Raw genomic sequence first — 23,267 nt, 5'->3', positions numbered from 1 at the left:
ATAGAATACCCCTTGTCAGAGTTCCAGGGGTGTATCTGTGTAGATTTGTTCTTGTGCTTTTTCAGGAAGTTTCTTGAGCAAATGCTGTAGTTTCTTTTGGTAACCCTCAGTGGGATCAGAGGGTAATGGCTTGTAGAAAGTGGTGTTGGAGAGCTGCCTAGCAGCCTCTTGTTCATATTCCGACCTATTCATGACGACAACAGCACCTCCTTTGTCAGCCTTTTTGATTATGATGTCAGAGTTGTTTCACGAAAGCTTATGCTCAAATAAATTTGTTAGTCTCTAAGGTGCCACAAGTCCTCCTTTTCTTTTTGTGGATACAGACTAACATGGCTGCTACTCTGAAACTTGTAACTGTGTTGGTGAAATCTAATTATAGAACATACAACCAGTTTGGGGTTTCTGCCCTGCTTTTTGATGGTCTGCCCTAAGGTTGGCAATCATTGTCATGAGCCATTCCAGAAAGTGTGACATTTGGCAAACTCAGAAGGATTCACATGCCCACAAGTCTGCTGGATTTACAGATCATAACCCAGCGCTGTTAAAAGTTTAAACTTGATATTGAGAGTTTTTAAAAGTTAAATGAATAGACACAATGAGTCGACCACAATCATATGATGGTCTTGAGACAAAAGACCTTGAAAAGTTATGTAAGGAGAGGGGAATAAACCATAAAAAGAGAGCCCCAGATCAGATATTGAGAGCTTTGCTCATAAGTTCTGACCAGGCATCCACACACTCTCCTGCCCCAGTCACTGCAGGGGAACTGGTCTGCTTGCAACAACAGTCAGCCCAGGAAGAACGTGAGCATGAAAGAATGATGGTGGAGCTGTGGTCAGGGAGACTGAGGCAATCCAAGCAACAGTCAAAGCCAAGAAGGAGGCTGAGGAGAGAGCCCATCAAAGACGCATGGAACATATAGCAGCAGCCAAAGCTAATGCTGAAGCTGAGGAGAGGGCACACTGGAAACAGATGGAAGCGCACACATTCTTGCTCAGAGTACTGGAGGAGCAAAAGGCGCTTCCTCAGCCTGTGAGTACACTCCCACACAACACTGGGAAGTGGGAGACAGTCTACTCAAATTTTAAAGAGACTGTGTAGTAGAGTTTCTGTCCACTTGTGAGAAACTGCATGGGATAACAAGATTCCAGAAGAAAAGGTTCACCAATTAAAAACTATTGTCATCTTCCCAGTTAATGATTTGGAGGAGAGTGATGCTATAGTGTATAAGAAGAAATTTAAAGAAAATATATTGAAAAGATTTAAGATTACCCATTAATCCTATCAACTGAAGTATACAAATCTTAACATTTGACAGTATCGCTCATGTTGAATACGTGCATAAAACATGTAATTTTATCAGACAATGGATGATGGGGTGCGGCAGAAGGTGATTATGAAAAATTGTTTAATCTGATGGCCCAGGAGCAATTGTTACGGGTAGTTACAGATGAGGTGAAGGCAGCCATCTTTGACAAAAACAAACAAACAAACAAAAAAACTTTTCAGTTTTGGAAGCTGCAGCAATTCCTGATGAAACTACTGAAACAAGGGCTCACAGGGGTGCAAATTTCAGGAGAAGGGAAATCCCCATCCACCTGGGTTGAGAGAGTGGAGGGGTCTGGGAATAAACCTAACCCCAACTTTCATAAAAACCACAATGGAGGCCAGGTTTTAAAACCCTCTGCCTGAAGGAAAGGCAGATAGTCTGACATCACTGTCTGGCTTCCAGCCATATAAAACCAAATTGTCCAAAATTTAGTCATCCCACAGTCCACACCCACAATCCCCAAGGTGAGTACCCCTACCATCGATCCAGCAAAAGAGGAGGTGAAAGGCCCAGTGAACTCTCTCTTAGGACTGAGTCTTGGGAAAGTAATGTAGAATTTATTAAAAATGCAAAAGGTAAATGGCATAGATTGTAAGGGCTGGAGGGACACAGTGTCCCAAATTGCTTTGGCCAAGGAAAATTTGGTAAGGGAAGACAACAAACTCCCTGGTAAGAATTTAAATATATTCGCTTTGGCTGAATTTTCTATAACTGCGCCACTGGATAATGTCCACATTGAGTGGTTTCAGAGTAACAGCCGTGTTAGTCTGTATTCGCAAAAAGAAAAGGAGTACTTGTGGCACCTTAGAGACTAACCAATTTATTTGAGCATAAGCTTTCGTGAGCTACAGCAGTGAGCTGTACTCCTTTTCACCTTGAGTGGGAGGATTTGAAAGGAGATGTTATTGTGGGCATTAGAAAGCCTCTTCCTGCTGATATTTTAATAGGCAATAATACTTTAACTGTGGCTAAGCAGGTTAATGTCATTAGTCACAGCCAGAAAGAGTATGGCAATAACTCACCTGCTTTGTCCGTGGACAGCGGGGAGGATTGGGGAGGGAGAATGCCAGCAGCCCTTTGTTAGATAAGGGATTTGAAAATTCCACTGCTTTGCCAGAGTCTGCTCTCAACTTAAGTGGGAGTCCAAAGGAGTTGGAGGCTCAACAGGCTGATCCTTCCCTGAACCAAGAGAGGATTGCAGCTCAGAATACCACCCCAGCCGGGGAAGGGCAGGGTAGATTTTTTTTTTTAAAGGAGGTCTAGGGGCTGTCATTGAGAAAGAGAGATCCAAGTGAGGTAGTTGTGCCTGATAAGTACAGAACACAGTTGTTGCAGTTAGCTCATGATTGCCCATTTCCTGGACACTTAGGAGTGGAGAGAACCTGTGACAGGCTTAAGCAGAGTTTCTGTTAGCCTCATGTTTGAGACAGTAAAAGATGACTGTAATAGTTGTGACATGTCAGAAGTGTAAGAGATTAAAAGGGACCCAGCAAGTCTCTTCTCAGTCATTGCCAGCATCAAGGAGGTGTTTGCAGAACGTCTATAGATATTGTAGGGCCTCTCACTAAACCTTCCAGGAATGGAAAGAAATACATACTTGTTGTGGTGGATTCTGCAACCAGCTACCCTGAAGCTGAAATGGTGGCTACTGCTATATCCACCTTTTTCAGCAAAGTAAGTTTGCTCAAAGAAATCTTGTCAGATCGTGGTGCAAATTTCATGTTCTTAGTTTTCAAAAAGTTATGGGAATTGTGTGGAATGAGGAATATAAAGGCTGCCCCTTATTGCCAAGAAACTAATGGTCTGGTGAAAAGATATAATGGGCCTTTGAAAGCTATGCTGAAGATGTATGTCACCACGTGAAAGAATGACTGGGATGTGTTACTCCTTTATTTGTTTTCCCACACATAGAAATGTTCCCAAAGAACTACTGGCTGTGCCCCCTTTGATCTCCTTTATGGGAGACATGTGAGGAGACCCCTAGATTTAATTCAAGGGTCTTGGAAGGGTAGTACAGAGGAGACAGGACAGCCTGTAGGAGAGGATGTCACTCATTTTAAAGAGAATTTAAAGGCTATGATGGACTTAATACAGCAAATCCTTAAAAGGAGTCAGGTGGTTCAAAAAGCTTGTTATGATAGGTATGCTGAAGAAAGACCTTTTGGCATAGGTGATTTGGTATTAGTGTTGATTCCAGTGAAGAACCAAATATAAGAGTGTTGGGAAGAACCTTCTGAGGTGATAGAAAGAATGAGGTCACTTATTATGTAAGGATGCCCTATGGCAGGGGAGCTGTGCAAAGTATTCCAATAGATTGAAAGCTGTGGAAGAAAAACTTGCAGTCTTCAGTCTTAGGTTGTTTGCAACAAGTCAGAGACAGTTTATTCTCAAACAATTGCAAGGGGGAGAGAACACACAGACATGGATTCTCCCTTCCTAGGCAGGTCTCCGCCAAACAAACAGTTAGGGCAAGCATTTATACCTTTTGATGCATACAATAATGATCAACAGCCCCATCTTGTTTATGCATACTCCTTCCTGATATCTTACTTTTCTCAGCAGTTCCTGCTACAGTCTGCATTCCATTCTTATGTAACACAAGGTCAAAACTGCATCTCTTACAGTCTTCCCACTTGCTTCCCACTCACCCAGGCCCTGTCTTAAAGTCTTGTGTTGTTAAGAGTGAACCTGACTCTTGCTCTATTCCTAAGAAAACTAAGATGTCTGCGTTCAAATTCCCTTTATCCCTTTTTCCACTTCCACAAAGCTTACCATGAAAGGGAGATGGCAGTGAATGTGATTTGTTGCACTGATGAGGGAACGTTTACTGTCCCCTTAATTGATCTGGTCAGGAAGAATAAGGAAGCAGTTACTCTGGAGAGCACTGAACCCCACCAAAAGCAGATGTTAGACCTTTTCCAACACTACAGGCAGGTATTTTCCAACCGGCCAGGTTTAACTGACAAAATTGTTCCTAGCAAAGCATATCGTGCTAAAGGAGAAATGCAGAAGAAAATTCAGGAGGAAGTGGAAAACATTCTGGATATGGGGGTGACTACTAAATCAAAAAGCCCCTGGACATCTCTGATTGTGATGGTACCTAAAAGGGATAAAACCAGGAGGTTGGGTGTGGACTTTAGGAGGTTAATAGCTATCACATGACCTGACCCGTATCCCACACCTTGAATAGAGGACCTACTGGATCTATTTGGGCAGTGCAAAATTCATAAGCACACTGGATTTGACTTGTAGGTAATTGGCAGATTCCCTTAGATGATGATGCCCAGGAAAAATCAGCTTTTACAGTAGAATCAGGAAGCCATCTTGTGTCATTTCTATTTAAAAGGAAGCGACACTTTGAATTCTCTCTTTAACCTACTTTCAAAAGCAGTCATAATAGATGAACTTCAAAGCACTGTACAGATATTAATTTTTAAACTGTCTAAAGGGAGGCCTACACTTAAAATGCTGTATTGGTGAAGCTGCACCAATGCAACTGCGCTGCTGTAGCGCTTAAGTGAAGATGCACTTATGCTGATGGGAGAGCTTCTCCCATTGGCGTAGTTAATCCACCTCTCCGAGAGGCGGTAGCTATGTCGACGGAAGAGCCACTCCTGTTGACATAGCACTGTCTACACAGGGTCTTAGGTCGGTATAACCGTTGCTCAGGGGTGTGGATTTTTCACACCCTGAGTGATGAAGTTATAGCGGTCTAGGTCTGTAGTACAGACCTGGACTAAGAAATAGGTATCATCCTCATTTTACAGTATATGAGAGTCAAAATGTTCAGAAGTGACTAGTGATTTTGAGTGCTCAACCTGAGACATTTTAAAAAGTGCCTGATTTTCAGAAAATGCTGAGCAATACAGTCTAAAAATTGGGCTCTTTTAAGGTGTCATAGTTTGGGCAATCAAATATTGAGGCATCCAAACTCACTTTTGAAAATCTTGGCCAGACAGATTGAGTGATTTTTCCCAAAACCACATTGTGTTTCAGTGCCAAAACCAGTAATGTAACTCAGGAGCAGTCTTGACTGCCAGTCCCTAATCAAAAACACTAAATAGAACACATGGGGTAAATTCACAGCTTTCAAAGTTTGGGGATTTAAAGAGTGCATGTGACATTTAGCTGGTGATATCCTAATCACTGGAAAGGTCTACTGAAGAAAAGTACCTTCCCACTCCCTTCTCCATCATACTACACAAATCTTATTTCTTGTCCAGATAAACGTTGTTTGTTACTACTGTCAGATACCAGAGGGAGCGTGCTCTAGTCTTTAGATAGTTGACCAAGAGTCAAGACTTCTGGATTCTAATCCCAGTTCTGCCACTGACTCACCACATGACTGCATATCACAATCTGTGTGTTCAATACCTCATTTTACACTGGATACACTTCACCACACAGGGGGTTTTAGCTCAAGTTTGTACAGTGATTTCAAGATGTAATTTTCATGTATTATTACTCCACAAGTGGAGGGCTGACATATACTTCTTTGCTCTCTTAATTTGATATTACAGATTTCTAGAGTGGTGGCAGCTGGAACAAAGGTTGAGGTCAGAGTAGTTACACGTTGTCTGCATTCATTATAACTGATGCTACTATTAGAAAGCAGTCAGTCAGTCTGGAAGAGATCTAATTTGCCATTGAACAACAAACCAGGAGTGTTTATTCTGCTACTACAGCACCTGTCAATTTTAGTTTGTCTTTTACCAATCCCATGAGAAATCAAACATATTGTATGCTGGAGTTTGCTTCTTTCTCCACTAAGAGAGAGAGAGAGAGAAAGAAAATTATTGTATGCGAGGATAATAGTTTTCCAGTCTATAAAATATGATACTCAATTAAGAAAAAAGAATAGAGGCCTGTGATCTAAGCTAATTATTCCATCATATAATGTAACTGGTTTCTGCAGCATGTTTCTGGTATCGCACTATGTAACAATCATTTATTTGTGTATGTTTTGATGTACATTTACTGTTACAAATAACCCAACAAAACATTTAACCCTGGAAACTCACTAAAAACTTTTAACAGATTTAAGCAGGCTTAGTCTCACATCCTCCTATTTTCCCTCCAAAGCAATCTCTCATCTAGTTGTCATTTTCCATGGTCAGTCTAAGTATTAACATGGCACAGAATGGCTGGTTGATATCTGATTAGATTCTGAATAAAGAATCCATCACTAGGGTACAAAAGCCAGCTCCATTTTGTGTGGAGCTAGTGAAGTACTTTGCAATCTTTTCAGCACTTCAGTGGCAGAGTCACAACAGCATGAGGCTGTAAGCAAAATCCTGTTGGACTGTACCCTGTTGTGGTTATTTCATTTCTGCCTATGTAGCAAATCCAAGTTTACTGAAAAGGTTAACTAAATTCCCTGGTCAGGGAACTGTGAAAAAGCCAGGACTCCTGGGAATTAGACAGCCAACTCTGGATTTTGCGGATGTGGAACTGCAGACTACTACTGAACATATTTTCACTGCAGCAGAAGTGATGTTGAATTCCCTAAAAATCAGCCACAGAAACTGGCTCTGAAGCTCTGCCGAATTCCAGGGGCACTGCTTATGACCACAGTCAGTCTGAGGTATTTAGTTTAAGAATGATTAACCACAGATGAATTGGCCTTTTGTTTCTTTTCTGCCATTTCAGAGTCCTTTCTAGTGTTCCATCTATCTGATGTCTGGCCACGTCATGATACTGAAGTAGACTGTTTGAAATAATTCCATTTACTTTGGCCTGCATACAAGTCTGGATAAAGAGTTTAGTCAAAACACCTCTTCATATCACAGACTGTCCTTAAAACAGTACACAGAGATAGCATGGCAAGAAGCTATTAGCTCTGTTTCACACTTTAAAGTACTTCAGTTTTGATTTACAAACACTTAAACACACAGTTTATGCAAAACCAGATCATTGGCCAAAGTAAGCAACAACATGAACTAAAATTAAAAATAATTTGCACACAACTATTAGAGTTGAAGAACCCTGGGAAAACCCAGAGGGAAAGCAAGCTCTGTCTAAAATAAAATAAAACTCTATTTTATAGTCAATATAGAATATAAGTTAAAAAAAGAGTAGCAAACTACACACTAATTGTTGAAACCAGAATAGCAGAAACAAAAAGCAGTTTGATAACAACCACTAGAGAGCCAGGGATGTAACAGTCACAGAAAGTGTAAGGGAAGCAAAATACACTGTTTGGGGGTCCTTTAGTCAGAAGAGACTGGAAGAATGAGAAAAGGAGTACTTGTGACACCTTGGAGACTAACAAATTTATTTGAGCATAAGATTTCATGAGCTACAGCTCACTTCATCGGATGCATTCAGCGGAAAATACAGTGGGGAGATTTATATACACAGAGAACATGAAACAATGGGTGTTACCATACACACTGTAAGGAGAGTGATCAGGTAAGGTGAGCTATTACTAGAAGGAGAGAGGGGCGGGGGGGGGGCCGCACCTTTTCTAGTGATAATCAAGGTGGGCCATTTCCAGCAGTTGACAAGAACCTCTGAGGAACGGGGCGGGGGGGGGGGGGGGGGAGACTAAACATGGGGAAATAGTTTTACTTTGTGTAATGGCCCATCCACTCCCAGTCTTTATTCAAGCCTAAGTTAATTGTATCCAGTTTCCAAATTAATTCCAATTCAGCAGTCTCTCGTTGGAGTCTGTGTTTGAAGTTTTTTTGTTGAAGAATTGCCATTTTTAGGTCTGTAATTAAGTGACCAAAGAGATGGAAGTGTTCTCTGACTGGTTTTTGAACGTTACCATTCTTGACCTCTGATTTGTGTCCATTTATTCTTTTACGTAAAGACTGTCCAGTTTGGCCAATGTACGTGGCAGAGGGGCATTGCTGGCACATGATGGTATATATCACATTGGTAGATGTGCAGGTGAACGAGCCTCTGATAGTGTGGCTGATGTGATTAGGCCCTATGATGGTGTCCCCCGAATAGATATGTCGACAGTTGGCAACGGGCTTTGTTGCAAGGATAGGTTCCTGGGTTAGTGGTTCTGTTGTGTGGTGTGTGGTTGCTGGTGAGTATTTGCTGCAGGTTTGGGGGCTGTCTGTAAGCAAGGACTTGCCTGTTTCCCAAGATCTGTGAGAGTGATGGGTCGTCCTTCAGGATAGGTTGTAGATCCTTGATGATGCGTTGGAGAGGTTTTAGTTGGGGCTGAAGGTGATGGCTAGCGGCATTCTGTTATTTTCTTTGTTGGGCCTGTCCTGTAGTAGGTGACTTCTGGGTACTCTTCTGGCTCTGTCAATCTGTTTCTTCACTTCAGCAGGTGAGTATTGTAGTTGTAAGAACGCTTGATAGAGATCTTGTAGGTGTTTGTCTCTGTCTGAGGGGTTGGAGCAAATGTGGTTGTATCGTAGAGCTTGGCTGTAGACAATGGATCGTGTGGTGTGGTCTGGATGAAAGCTGGAGGCATGCGGGTAGGCATAGCGGTCAGTAGGTTTCCGGTGTAGGGTGGTTTTTATGTGACCATTGCTTATTAGCACGGTAGTGTCCAAGAAGTGGATCTCTTGTGTGGACTGGTCCAGGCTGAGGTTGATGGCGAGATGGAAATTGTTGAAATCATGGTGGAATTCCTCAAGGGCTTCTTTTCCATGGGTCCAGATGGTGAAGATGTCATCAATGTAGCAGAAGCAGAGTAGGGGTGTTAGGGGACGAGAGCTGATGAAGCGTTGTTCTAAGTCAGCCATAAAAATAATGGCATACTGTGGGGCCATGCGGGTACCCATAGCAGTGCCGCTGATTTGAAGGTATACATTGTCCCCAAATGTGAAATAGTTATGGGTGAGGACAAAGTCAAAGTTCAGCCACCAGATTTGCCAGGACATTATCAGGGATACCGTTCCTGACAGCTTGTAGTCCATTCAAAAACCAGCCGGAGAACACTTCAATCTCTTTGGTCACTCGGTTACAGACCTAAAAGTTGCAATTCTTCAATAAAAAAAGCTTCAAAAACAGACTCCAATGAGATGCTGCTGAATTGGAATTACTTTGCAAACTGGATACAATTAACTTAGGCTTGAATAAAGACTGGGAGTGGATGGGCCATTACACAAAGTAAAACTATTTCTCCATGTTTATTCCCCCTCCACCCCCCAGTGTTCCTCAGATGTTCCTGTCAACTGCTGGAAATGGCCCACCTTGATTATCACTACAAAAGGTGCCCCCCCACCCCTGCTCTCCAGCTGGTAATAGCTCACCTTTCCTGATCACTCTCATTACAGTGTGTATGGTAACACCCATTGTTTCATGTTCTCTGTGTATATAAATCTCCCCACTGTATTTTCCGCTGAATGCATCCGATCAAGTGAGCTGTAGGTCACGAAAGCTTATGCTCAAATAAATTTGTTAGTCTTTAAGATGCCACAAGTTCGGCTTTTCTTTTTGTGGTACAGACTAACACGGCTGCTACTCTGAAACCTGGAAGAATGAGGTTGTTTAAGCATCTGTAGCCACTGATCAGTCAAATTTCTCCATTCTGAATTACGAAGCAGCAGATGGAGGCGCAATAGAGAGAAAGAAAGATCTTTCCCAAGGATCTCTCTGGAGTGATTGTAGCTGAATTTGGTTATTTGATTTCATAATTGTACCGGTAAACACAGACCTTTAAATGGGAAACGTTAACAGTTGTTAAAATACATGGGAACAGTCCGAAACCAACATCACTATAAATTAAAATGCTTTCTTGTGCCTGGAGCTTTGTCACAGACTCCAAAGGACTGAAGAAAAAAGGCACCATGCATTATGAATCTTGGAGAGCCTTTTTGAATGTGGAAACACTGACATTCTTGAACTTTCCAGCGGACTACTTTTTCCAACATAAAAACCATCACATTTAACAGAGTAAGTCTGAAAAGTTTTACCAGAAGGTCATGAGGTTGCGTAGAAAAGTTTTAGTTCCACCCTAAAATAAATGGAATAATATCACTGCGTAATGTTTATTCACTATATTTTTTCCACACACTAACATATTGGTTAACTGGCTTACAGAAATCCTTAAGTTTGTGCTTTTATTTCACCAATTAATAAATATTAACCCATTATGGAAGAAAATCTGGAGAGTGATGGGAATATAAAGAGCTCACGACAGGGTTTTTGAACATTCCTGTCCCCCACTTCCAGTTTAACAATAATTTAATTGGTGCTATAACTACTGTTTTAAGACACATTTACAGTCAAATGGGAGATCTGAGAGGTGGTGTCAAACATTACTCCTTTTTAATAACTACTGTAGATACATGTCTGATCCCCAGGGCTGAAAAATTATCCTTTAGTCATTCCACCTTTTGCCTGGAAGTCAGAATAGTTAAGTGCTATTATAGTGCCATGGGACTTAGGTTCAGAGGGTTCTATTTCCCTATGTTCTAGCCTCTGATCTTCAACCAGCATTACACACTATTTATCACTCTGTGCCAAGAGTCATATGAGCATTTGTGGAAATAGCATCTTTTGAACGAAAAGGGCCCACATTTACCATTAAAGATGTAATTTATTCATTGTTAGTAGTGACTTGCTCAGCTTTGCTAAAAACATTATTGGTGTTAAGCCCAGGCTATACTTGAAGAAGGTTGCACAAACCAAGATAATCTTGCATAAGGATTTACATTAACTATAAAAATATAGTACACAAAAGATATAAAATACACAGGCCTCTAATTTTTCTTCGGCAAAATTCACTTCAGATGCCCAGTTACCATTGTGATAAGTACAAAAACTACAGATGGAGCAACCTCCCATCTGCTCTCCATATAGCTCACAATGCAATCCAGCACTTACTTACAAAGGAAAAAGGAAGCCATTATTATATAGTGACTACCCAATGTTATTCTGTTCTAAAATTTTTGAAGTTGGAATATTACATGGTCTCAACAACAGAAACAGCGTCCAAAAGGGATATGGTCAGTGATCAGCATTCCATAAAAGTGCCCAGTCAGAATAGGGCTCTGGTGTTTACGAATGTGAGTTTACATTCTCAGCTTTGAGCCACATTTTTTATTAAAGATTTTAAAATGCCCACCTGGGCAGTAGGCACTTTGCACAATATGGTCTCTTTTTAATCTGAACACAACCAATTACGGCCCCAATCCTGGATTGTGACTCATGAAAGCAGACTGCTGCATGCATGCAGTGCCCAGTTATTTCAACAGCAGTCTGCCCTCATGGATCATAACCACAGGATCAAGGACTTCAATTTTACATCCACTTGAAGTGCAACACTACCACAAGCTCACTAAACCATAGTAAAAATCACCACTCTGATATATCCCAAGTCATCAGCCACCCCTTTCCCAAACATCGAGGGAAAACTGAAGTCTTAGCAAACCATTTAGGAGATCAAAAGATTTGAATTCTGACAGATGAGATGATTCAGGGAGAGTCTGAATTCCAGAACTGCAGTGTCGTCATTGAAAATGCTCGGCTAGCAGCACCTTCCTTTAAAGCCAAGGGGTGGGGGGAAGGGGAGAGATCCCAGCTCAAAAGACTTCATATATCAACTGCAGCAGCATAGCACAAAAAGAAGGGAGGTCACCAATAAAACCCTATCCCAACCCTTTTTTACTGTATTGGTTAAAAGCAAGAACATCTCCAACTCAACTCAAGCTGAAGTTGGCAGCCAGTTGTTAATATGTATATTCCCTTCTAAAGTCCCTACTTAATAGCCACAGGGGGACTATGTTCAGTTTCTAAATGGTCTCAAAATGTATAACCCTGCAGAGCAGATTATAGGATGACTCGTTCTCTCAGGACACCCCTCACTCCCATCTTCTCTCCTCCATCATTTGATTGTGTTCACCATGACATCAGCTGAACAGCTTCTAGCCACATCTCTTCATATTTTTCCAGACTGGCACCATTGGAGGAAAGGAGTTATTAAAACCAGGACTAAGCAGAGTATTCAATTTAACACCAATATGTCAAATTAGAAATTTCTTGTATAATTATTTAATCCATAAAACCACCACCAGTCATATATAAAACCACTCCTCACTTCATAGGAGAGGTTTCAATGCTTTGTTTTAAGGTTTGTTTCCAGAGTACTACTCAGAGTAATGAGGGGGGTATTATAGAATTAATGTCAAATTGGTTTGCAATGACATCACATGTGGTGACTGTTAAATGGAAAAACCTGAAACCTTTTCCATAAATCTTCATTCTCCCTCCTCTCCTACTATTGAATGTGTTCTGTGTATGTATAGGTTTTTTGGGGGAGGGGGTTTGGTTTTTTGAAGTCTTTCTGGTATTGCAAATGCAGAATTTCAAAATTGGGACATTTAAAGTTGTCTAAGAACACAGACATGTATAGGTTCAATACGGACCAAATACACTCTAGCACCCCATTGATGTCAAAAGAGTCGCTCATGTGTAACTGAGGACAGAGTTTGGTTCCGAGTAACTAAAAAGGGCATAGAATATCAAATCAGCCCTACTTCCATAGTAGGAATTTAACAGGAAACAGCGTGCAAACTGGAAGCATCTACAAAAGGTCAAATTTTCACTGGAATCAGTTTAAACTAACATAAACAGTAGAATTTACCTCACGAGAACTCAGGCTACATTGTGGTTAATAATATAATTGCAGAATGGCTGTGGAGGTCAGTCATACATTTGTACCATTTAGTCTTTACAGTTTGATAGCTTGTTGGCTACTTTAGTAAGTTGGCTTGTGTGTGAGCTTTCCTCCACCCTGGATGCAAAGTTCATCTTGCCAGTAAAGTTACTGCCAGTGGCTGACAGGTGATTCTTAATAATGATATCCTAAAGAGTTGAGAGATAGTGTTTGTCTTATCAGTTATAAATAGGTCTCTCTTCTTATTCAGATACTTTATTAAGTTAAATACATTCCTCTACAAATGTTGCATTGCATAATAGATTAGGGATGTTAAACTGTGGTGCCTTAATGGTCATGAGTCATCCCAAACTTCTAATGTATACCAAAAATCATGGCAAGTAATTAAAACCCATAGTTTCAGCAACTGATGTGATACTCTAAGGAGACATGAAGTCAGAGGTGGTATTTTGCTATTCACTGACTTGTCTACAAATGTAACTGTTTCTTTGGTTTGGCTGGTGAATGCAGATGATAAACTGACGCTGGCAAAAGAAAAAGGGATGGTCACTTTTTTAAACAAAACCAGGCTTGTTTTGTCAGCTAGAGAGAAACGAGTAATCATGGACACATGCTGAACGTGGGTCACAGCAAAATTGAGATGGCTCTTGCCTCACTTTCAATTAGACAGCTTAGAAGCTTTTTTAGACATTAGAGCGCCCTGGTATCAGAAACTGAAATCTCAGCAGGTCTATTAGCATCCTTTCTACCAATCAGCACTCAAAATAAATGCAACTCTGACTGCATTCAAACTTTATATTAGTTATTTTTGAACAGAAGTGGCAATGAGCTTTTTACCTTCAGCTGTATTCCTTTCTGTTGCTAGAAAAAGATGTTTCAGCCAGCAAAAGAAATCTATTAATACAACACATTTATTTTGCTATGTTTCATTGTTCTGTAGACTTTTGGGGAACATACAACAAAACTGAGATCAAGAGTTGAGTAGGATTCAAAAAAGAATTTACATTCATAGAGATAATGAGAGCACCCAGATTCACACTAGATTTAAAAAAAAATAGAAGGGACAAAACCCTCATACTTCAGGACATAAGCTGATTTAAACTAACATGGGTTAAGTACAAACTTCTGATGGGTTGGTTATTCCAAACTCTCTACTATGGGATTCTTGCACCTTTTTCTGAGCAATCTGCTGCTGGACACTATCTGAGACACAATACTCAACTAGGTGCCTACTGGTTTGTTCCAGTACAGCACTTCCTGTGTCCCTATTACAGAAAATTAAATGGGAGAAACCCAAGCATACCTAGGAGCTATGAAGGTATGTTAGTTGTTGCCCAACATTTCCATATTCAGTCACATGTGATTTAAAAAACAAAACAAAACAAACAAAATGACAAGAGTACACTGCATGACATATTGCAAATCTGGTACACCCAGGTAACCAGTCATATGACATACTCCTGTCTGACATCCTTGAAAGCTTCTCCTAGTGAAAGAAATTTTTAAGCCAACTTGTAATAAATACCACATACAAATCAATTTGAAAAAAAAAATTCATTCGTAAGCCAAGTTAAATAGTAGCCAACATTCGACTATAACCCTGCAAAGTCCATGTTAACATCCAGTATGAGAATTATAAAATAGTATGATGATCACAGTCAGACATTTCAAACAGCATGAAATATGCTAATATAGTAATAAAAACACTTTTACCTTATATCTCATTTTAGGACACGAATGAATGTAGAAACCCATATAGTAATAGCACAGCTCAGAAGCTTTTTCATGGAGTTGCCTAGTGAAAGCAATTTCCCTGTGAAAGTGAAGAAAAAGGAATAATTTTGAATGCAAGTCTTCATAGATACATGTACCCTTTTTATAAAGGAAATACACTACAGTTACCTAACTCTTGGCTGAAGAAAAGAACAAAACTCTAGTCAAGTAAAGAATGAAAATTGTAAACTCAAAAGCAATTTTATTTCAAAACCACAAAAACTCAAAACACCATTTCAAACAAAAGAGCCTCATTTTTGGCCTACCAATTGGCTGATCTGAATTCAAATAGCAAGAGGTTAAAGGCACCCATTTAACAGGTTTCTTGTTCTATAGAAATCCGGCCCAGTAATTATATAGAGACAGGCTAAAACAGTACACGCAAACATCAGAGCATTTTTAAAATCAACAAGTTTCAAGGAGAAGCTTCTTGTTTATTCTATTGTGTGTTCTAGCGATTTATATGCAAATATTTCCATCTTCATGCAGCAAAAGCTATTTTTCACGTATATAGTGCCTGTTCATATGACTTCCTCATGTAAATTAGGAGAGAAAAACATCACAATACTTCACAATAAGTTTCTCTTTTTATTATACTGGCACTGGGCACTGCTGCTATAGTAAAAGTTTTGTCAGTGTTTCCATTATCATGCTTTTTTTTAAAGCATTTGTAACTTGGAAGTTTAAATTTGCATCTGGCTGAAACATGGATGGAAGCTCACCACTCTCAGTGTCTAATGGATCTGTGTGTCCATGTGTGTTTGAGAAGGAAAGGGGATAAGCAACATTTGTTTTTAATTCCTTTAACTGTTCAATTACTAATGTGGATATTGCGAGATATTGAGATCCTAATATGTTTAACTTTTTAAAAACTACATGATGCTTACATATAATGGAAACTAAGTGTTTTATTAAATGTACTCTATACCTATGCATATATTCAATTCAAATAGAAAACTTTTGGACACAATTGCAGAGGGCTGGTCCTTTCAGATGAGTCATGGAGCAGCGTACCAGTCATAGGCTCCGCTAAGGAGAATGAGCTAACCCAGTTCCACCCATGAGTAGTTAATTATCTAAGTGGCTGGATGGCAGCTAATTAGCAACACTTGGGCCTTATAAAATGGCTGAGTAGAGTCTGGCACTTGGAACCACAGGGAGTGAGTAGGCTCTCATGTAAGGTCCTGAGCTAGCCCCTTGAAGGGAAAGCTTAACTCCAGAGGGAACAGCTCAGGGGTCAGCACTATAACCCAGAGAAGAGAAAGACCAGGGCAATCCAGACAGGGACTGGGAAAAGGGCCCAGAAAGGGACTGAAGAGAAGCTCCAAACGGCAGAAGAACATTTTTGTTTGTTGGGATGCTTTAGTTTCTTGTTTTGTGACTTGATTGGAGGGTTAAGACCCCTCTCTAGAACTGACTAGAGCACAGAGAGCCAAGATAACTCACCTTGAGGTGAGAAACGGAGGTAGGGAGTGACTACAGTGCAACACAGGGCCAGCAGGGGGTGATACAGGACAGTCACACTCCAAGACAGATAACAGTTTCTGCACGTGTTTAAAATCCAGCCAAATAAAAGGGCATTTAAGAGCTTAGTATGAATACTATAGGCAAAATAAAACCTTTTAAAAGTAATTACAATGTGATGTAAGCAATGTTAATATTTCCATTCAGATTACTTTGGGTCCAACTAAACAATTGCTAAACAAAAGCTGGCATTTAAAATGAAAAACACTATCTTTATATTTTAAAATCTTTTCAGTTATAATTTTCTTTTTTTCTTATGGAACCATGTTGCATGTAGATTCAACCAGATGAAAGCAAGAACATTCTTAGTTAAGGCTGCCACTCCATCTTTAATTTACATATCATATAACTGTGCCGTCCATATACAGTACGTATAAAAGGGATAATGGAGCCCTTTAACTACCTTTTATAAAACATCAGTGTATGACCTTTTTTAAAAATGATGCACATTTAGTAAAAGTACAGTATACTTGTAAGCTATAATCCCCTACTGCGTCCACATTAACTAAATTAACATAAAACTCTTAACTAGTATTTCAATGCTACATAAAATAGTTCAATTAGAACTTGAAATATATTTGTTCTGTAAAAAATGTAGAGTACTATGAAGTGTTAATTTTCATGACATTAGGTAGTATTCAAAAGAGGGTGAATTTCATTCTGGGAATGGGAATAGTGCAATTCTAAGTGTATTTTTGATCAGTTTATATCATGTAGTGAAAATCATTAATGCTGATATCTTACTAGTAACTTTCTACTCCTCTCCTTGTTCTTTACTTGTGTTTCTACACTACTTAGTCAACTTCAGATCTCTTCCTTTCTACACACTCAGCAACATACATTCTCAACAGCATATAGTGGAAGTGACAAAACTAAAGTAGTTCCAATCTCCTCAGAGTAAAATTGGTAACAGGTTTTATAATATCAGGTTCCTTTGCGATTTCCTAAATTCTCTCTAACTCTGTGTGTGTGTGCACACGCGCACGTAAGAAGAGTAACACTATGTTGGCCCCTTCTAATACCATTGGGAATTCAGCTTTACTGCCTCAAACGCAGCACGATTTATAAGCTGGCCTCTCAGCTTGTTGAGCCATGAAAGTGTGTTGTGCCTACATAAAGTTTAGAATTTATTATGTAGGAAATTTAGATCATTCCAAACATTCACGTGCATGGTCTATGTCAATCTATTGTTAAATAAAGAAATGTGATACATACAAAAATATATAAAAACAGTCCTAAAATACAGCACTCTTTCATGTGTTCAGCACCTTTGAAAAATCAGGTACCGTTTATTTAGGTGCCTAACTTTACGCAACATAATTTGGGTTGATGAAGTATTCAGTGAGTCTTGTCACGGTCTCTGCTTAAATGATGTTGTGACAGTTTGGGAAAGTTCTTTATGTAAAACTTACAACTTCGGGTTGAAGTTTATGAAACTACTGTATCACTGATTGCATCACTGTATATTGTAGCAGCCATTTGCTAACTGGGTGTGTGTCATGAACCGCCCAGACTAGGTCAGGGGAGGTGTGACAGGAATAATTATAAAAGTTGTTAACCTGAATGCAATGGTCTTCCATTCAGATGGAGGCACTCTACAAGAATGAGACGGCTGCAGCCTAGAAGAAATCCGTTCTCCCCATGCATGTCAATAGGGCTTGGGGAGTGGTGGGCCTGAGCAATGGAAAGTCCTTGGGGGGGGGGGGGGGAGAAGGAGAATAGGAACAAAGACAAGGGCATTAGGAGCTGCTGTTAAAAAGTGACATGTTCTCTGACATGTTCCAGCAGAGCGGTCCAAAAATTATGAAGACTTGGTGGAAGGGAACTGTGTAGAGATCCCTGTGTACTGTGATTTCTTGTGCTTTCACTATGAGTAAAGTGTGATTAGAAAGTCCTCTGAGAAGTCTGTATGTTACTTACTTCAATCATCACATACTCCTGAAGTGTTGAACTATAAACCAGAGTACCCAAGAGGGTGAAGCTCTGAGGAAGGTGTGCTTGAGCAACTGGGGCATCCTGGATAGTGGTGCCAGGACTCATGCACGTTACACCCGGTGCGTACCACAGGCAGGGGCAGAGCCACAGGAGAAGGGCAAAGGAGCATTTGGCCCCCACCCCTTTTGAAATGCGCCACCCCCCAAACAGAATGTCATTGCAATCTGGTGCCCCAAGCCATACCACCACTAACTGAAATTTGGTCATGACAGCAAGGCAACTGGGCCAAACCAGAATGGTACCATGCTAAGTTAAAGTGAAAGTGGTTCAGTCATACATACCATGTGAAAATTTTGGGGGGCTTCTCCTGGTCTCCGGGGCCAGCATTGGTCCACGGAGCCCAAGGGAGCTGGATTGAAAAGTCCCATTCCCTAGAAGTTGTACAAGAATCTATGCCTGAGAAGTGTGCCTGAGAAACCAGAGACTGTAGCTGGAGCACACCCAGATCCAGGGGAGCTTAAAAGCACATGGATCCAGTGCACTGGTCCATATATAGCAACCTGGAGAGTATGTTTCACGTAAACAAAAAACACCTTCACAATAATTGGAAATAAAAAAAATTGAAGGAATAATATTTTTACAATTGCAGACGGCTTTTTTCCTCCCCACAGACATCTTTAAATGGTAAAAGCCTAATTTTTACAATAAGAGCCTCAGACATATACAAAGGTAAACTAATCAGTATGGATTTAATCCTGCAAACCTTATTCCCATTAAGCAGTACCACTGCCTATTCGCATAGTCCAGGCATACCATCATGAGGTTGATAGTCAATATAACGTTTTAAACTTCATAGCTTTACTGTATCAAGTTTTGTAAAATCAAATCTAGTAAGATACTGAACCTGGAAATGGATTTACTAAATTTACGCTACTGAAGTGGGAGGCTAAGTAACTCAAAAAAATATTAGACTATAGGAGACCATGATCCCATTGTGAACTCTTGTTTGCCTCCCTGTTCTGTACATAGTAACTCATATAAAGGTGTCAGTTCTGTGCAGAAGCATGGAGCTTCTCATCATTAAAAAAAATTAAGGTTAAAATATCTTTTCAATTAGTAAAGAGTTATAAAGATTCTGTTTTGATCACTATGCAATGTGATTAGGGATCTTTTGGAAATGACAAGTGTACACCTTTATACAATCAAACTCAGTAAAGGAAATCAGTAATGTCAAGAAATATTAAAAGTGCATTCCCTGTGTTTAAGCCAGCAATGCCCCTCTGCCATTTACATTGGCCAAACTGGACAGTCTCTAAGCAAAAAAGAGTAAACTGACACAAATCTGACATCAGGAATCGTAACATTCAAAAACCAGCCGGAGAACACTTTAACCTCTCTGGTCACTCAGTAACAGACTTAAAGGGGGCAATTTTGCAACAGAAAAGCTTCAAAAACACACTCCAACAAGAAACTGCTGAACTGGAATTAATTTGCAAACTAGATACCATTAATTTAGGCTTGAATAGAGATTGGGAATGGCTGGATCATTACACATATTGAGTCTTTTTCCCCGTGTTAAGTATCCTCACACCTTCTTGTCAACTGTCTGAAATGGGCCATCTTGATTATCACTACAAATTTTTTTTTCTCCTGCTGATAATAGCTCATCTTAATTAATTAGCCTCTCAGAGTTGGTATGGCAACTTCCACCTTTTCATGTTCTCTGTATGTATAGATATATGTTCTGTATCTTACTATATGTTCCATTCTATGCATCTGATGAAATGGGCTGTAGCCCACGAAAGCTTATTGTCAAATAAATGTGTTAGTCTCTAAGGTGCCACAAGTACTCCTGTTCTTTTTGTGGATACAGACTAAAACGGCTGCAACTCTGAAAAATATTATAGACTATTTTAGAATAATGCTGTTACGCTGCATTACATTAGCTGAGCACACCACACAACTAACAAGACCTAGTTCCAGTTCAGTTTCCTCTCCCATCCTGCTTCGTGACCTATGACTTTGCCCAATCCTCTCTCCCATTGTCTTTTTCTCCCATTCTTGACTTTGTGCATTTTTTCATTCTATTGTTAGAAGAGCCTCTCACGAAGCAACTTCACTCTTCAAAAATTTATTTATTTCATTTCACTTTCCAACATGCTCTTCTGCTCCCACTCAGTTAGTAGTTTGTATGCCACCTGTTTAAACCAGGGCGTAAGCTCCTCCAGGCCAAAGACCTTGCCTTCTTAATGTCTGCATTACTAAAATGTCATATTCATTAATAACATTGTGACATCATACACCAAGCGAGAACAGGAACATAGGTCCCTCCCCTCAGGATCTTATATACTAAAAGTACAACTGATATATGGATACAATAGGGCAGGTATACAAAAATACAAACCAAGCTATACAGAGAATAGTGTCAGCACATATCCTCGAAGTGCCTCACAGTACATGTGGAGCTTCAGAAAAAAATTGACAGATAAAGATAAGAGCTTAATATTCACCTGCCTTTGCTCTTTCTCTATAGGGTCTCCAAACTTCAACTAGTTTTCTACCTACAGTATCCTTAATGATTAAATGAACAATGGGAAACGGTTGTATGTAGTGTAGTTGTAGCCGTGTTGGTCCCAGGATATTAGAGAGACAAGGTGGGTGAGGTAATATCTTTTATTGGACCAACTTCTGTTGATGAGAGAGACAAGCTTTCGAGCCACACACAAATGAAGAGGAGTTTCTCTCATTTACCAACAGAAGTTGGTCCAATAAAAGATACTTCTTCACCCAGCTTGTCACTCTATGGGAAACTAATTATTTTCACCTGGGCTAGTATACCTCTAAATGTATCTTGTATATCTACTTGTTTTGGAAACCCTATATGCTTTTCTAGAGCTAATGCAGGCAAATGAACTGAGTAGCCATTCTCTGTTGGTGCCCTGAAAATACCCTTTCACTATCGGTACAGCCCTAACCTCTGCAGAACTCTGGATATTGGTTGTCTGTGATGACTATGAGGAGAATTAGTGTGTGACATGGTCAAACTGATGAGCTAGGAAGATGATTTTTTCATCAGCATATTTAAAGGTTTTAAGGGAGACAAGATGGCATTAGTCAAAACCAGAAAGGAGGTGGCTGCAATAGTCAAGATGCAAGATTACGGAGTGCCCAGCTGAGAGTTTTAGCTGTGTGAATAAATATGTAAGGTTGGATCTTAAGAGTTGTACAGGAAAAAGCAGCAAGATTTAGGTAAGTCCTGGACTTCAGAGTCTAGAGAGAGTGAGTCAGCGATGAAGTGGAGAGTACAGGCCTTAATGAGAGAAAGGAAGGATGTTGTCCATGATGACTGAAAAAGTGGGAAACGTGTATCAGGGGAGGGAGACGAGATTAGTTTTGGTCCTTGTTGAGCTTGAGTTGACAGCTGCATATTTACAAGCAGATAACAGAAAAATCTGAGATTTTAGTTTGAATAGATGGAGCAGTTGCCAGCAAAAATATGATAGTTAAAGCCATCTTTTGAATTAGATCACTTAGAGATAAGGTGTAGAGACAGAAAAGGAGAGGGCCAAGAATGTAGCCCTGTCTGACCTCCACTGAAAGTTGGAGTGGGGATTTGTAACATGGTGGCTTATCCTATGGGCAGGAGAGCCAGGAGCTAAGCCAACCCTAATTACAGGATGAGCCCCACTTTCCAGATTTCATGGTAATTGTATATTAATGTATGTATCTAACATTCTATAGTCTGCATTTCACAATCAGTAATAGCTTCCTTGCTGAAAAATTTTTTATTTTTTATTAAATGTAGAATGGATATCCACAATGAAATGGATATACTTTTCCTTGAGTTCAGATTTTGTCATCCTTATTCATGTGCAACAGGTCCTTAACTCCTCAATTAGCCCCACTGCAGATAGTAAACACCAGAGCTAAGTGAATAAATGATTTTTCAGTTCTCTGGCCCTTCCAAAAGATAATGAAACAATATAATTTTGATTCAGATTAAACAAAACCAAAAATTGAAAACATTTCAGCAAATTGAAAAAATCCATTCCAGGTCAGACAAAACATGTTTCACTCTCTCCAAAACATTTTGTTTCAAGCATTTTTAAAGCGATAGATTAACACAATAGGAGGAAGAAATGGTGGTGGTCATTATGAATTGCCACTATGAACGATGATGAATAGCCATTGGGCCAGAGAGAGACAATAACTTTAGCACCTGGTAGTTAGGGCACTCACATAGGATGTGGGAGACCCAAGTTCAAGTCCCAGCTCCACTGACTATTTAAAACTATTTATAATCTGCTTCAACAGGACAGATTGAGACACCCACATCGGAGTATCCCATGGCCCCGTGGCTAGGCCACTCTCCTGCAGTGTGGGAGAAAAAAAGACAGTTACTTTTTCCGTAACTGGCGTTCTTCGAGATGTGTTGCTCATGTCTATTCCACAATAGGTGTGCGTGCTCGCCATGTGCAGCAGTGCTGTACACTTTTCCCCTAGCAGTACCCATAGGGGAAGCGCCCCAGCAACCCCTGGAGTGGCACCTCTATGGTGCCTTATAAGGGGAGCTGCGCACTCCCCCCACCCTCAGTTCCTTCTTGCCAGACAACTCCGACAGAGAGGAAGGAGGGCAGGATGTGGAATACACATGAGCAACACATCTCGAAGAACACCAGTTACGGAAAAGGTAACTGTCTTTTCTTCTTAGAGTGATTGCTCATGTGTATTCCACAATAGGTGATTCCAAGCTATATCTGGGTAGGAGTTTACAAATTCCCGGAACAGAGTACGTCCCTGCTGAACCCGGCGTGATCCCTGGTTTGGGAGACGATCGCATAGTGCGAGGTGAACATGTGAACCGAAGACCACACGGTGGCCCTACAATGTCCCGGATGCGGACGAGGGCTAGGAAGGCAGCTGACGAGGCCTGCGCTCGAGTCGAGTGCGCCTTTACAATCAGTGCTGGGGGAACACCTGCCAGATCATAACAGGTGCAGATGCACGAAGTGATCCAGTTGGAGACACGCGGAGTGGAAATTGACCGACCCACCCCTCATGCGCTCAGCCGAGGCAACGAACAATTGCGAGGACTTCCTGAACGGCTTAGTCCACTTG

At 40.4% G+C, this 23,267-nt stretch overlaps 1 protein-coding gene across 8 annotated transcripts in view; it reads right to left on the bottom strand.

Annotated features, from left to right (window-relative positions):
• Positions 1–23,267, bottom strand: part of ATE1 (arginyltransferase 1) — a 181,861-nt gene that overhangs the window by 83,552 nt on the left and 75,042 nt on the right. For all 8 annotated transcript variants that reach the window (XM_084633129.1, XM_084633132.1, XM_084633133.1 and 5 more), the window contains one exon: positions 14,631–14,730. In XM_084633129.1, the coding sequence (XP_084489255.1) occupies positions 14,631–14,730 (100 nt within the window). The remainder of the gene's footprint in view (positions 1–14,630; positions 14,731–23,267) is intronic.

This window comes from Lepidochelys olivacea, assembly GCF_965140295.1.
Source record: "Lepidochelys olivacea isolate rLepOli2 genome assembly, chromosome: 7".
Lineage (NCBI taxonomy): Eukaryota > Metazoa > Chordata > Testudines > Cheloniidae > Lepidochelys > Lepidochelys olivacea.
This window is presented reverse-complemented; position numbering and strand designations above follow the sequence as displayed.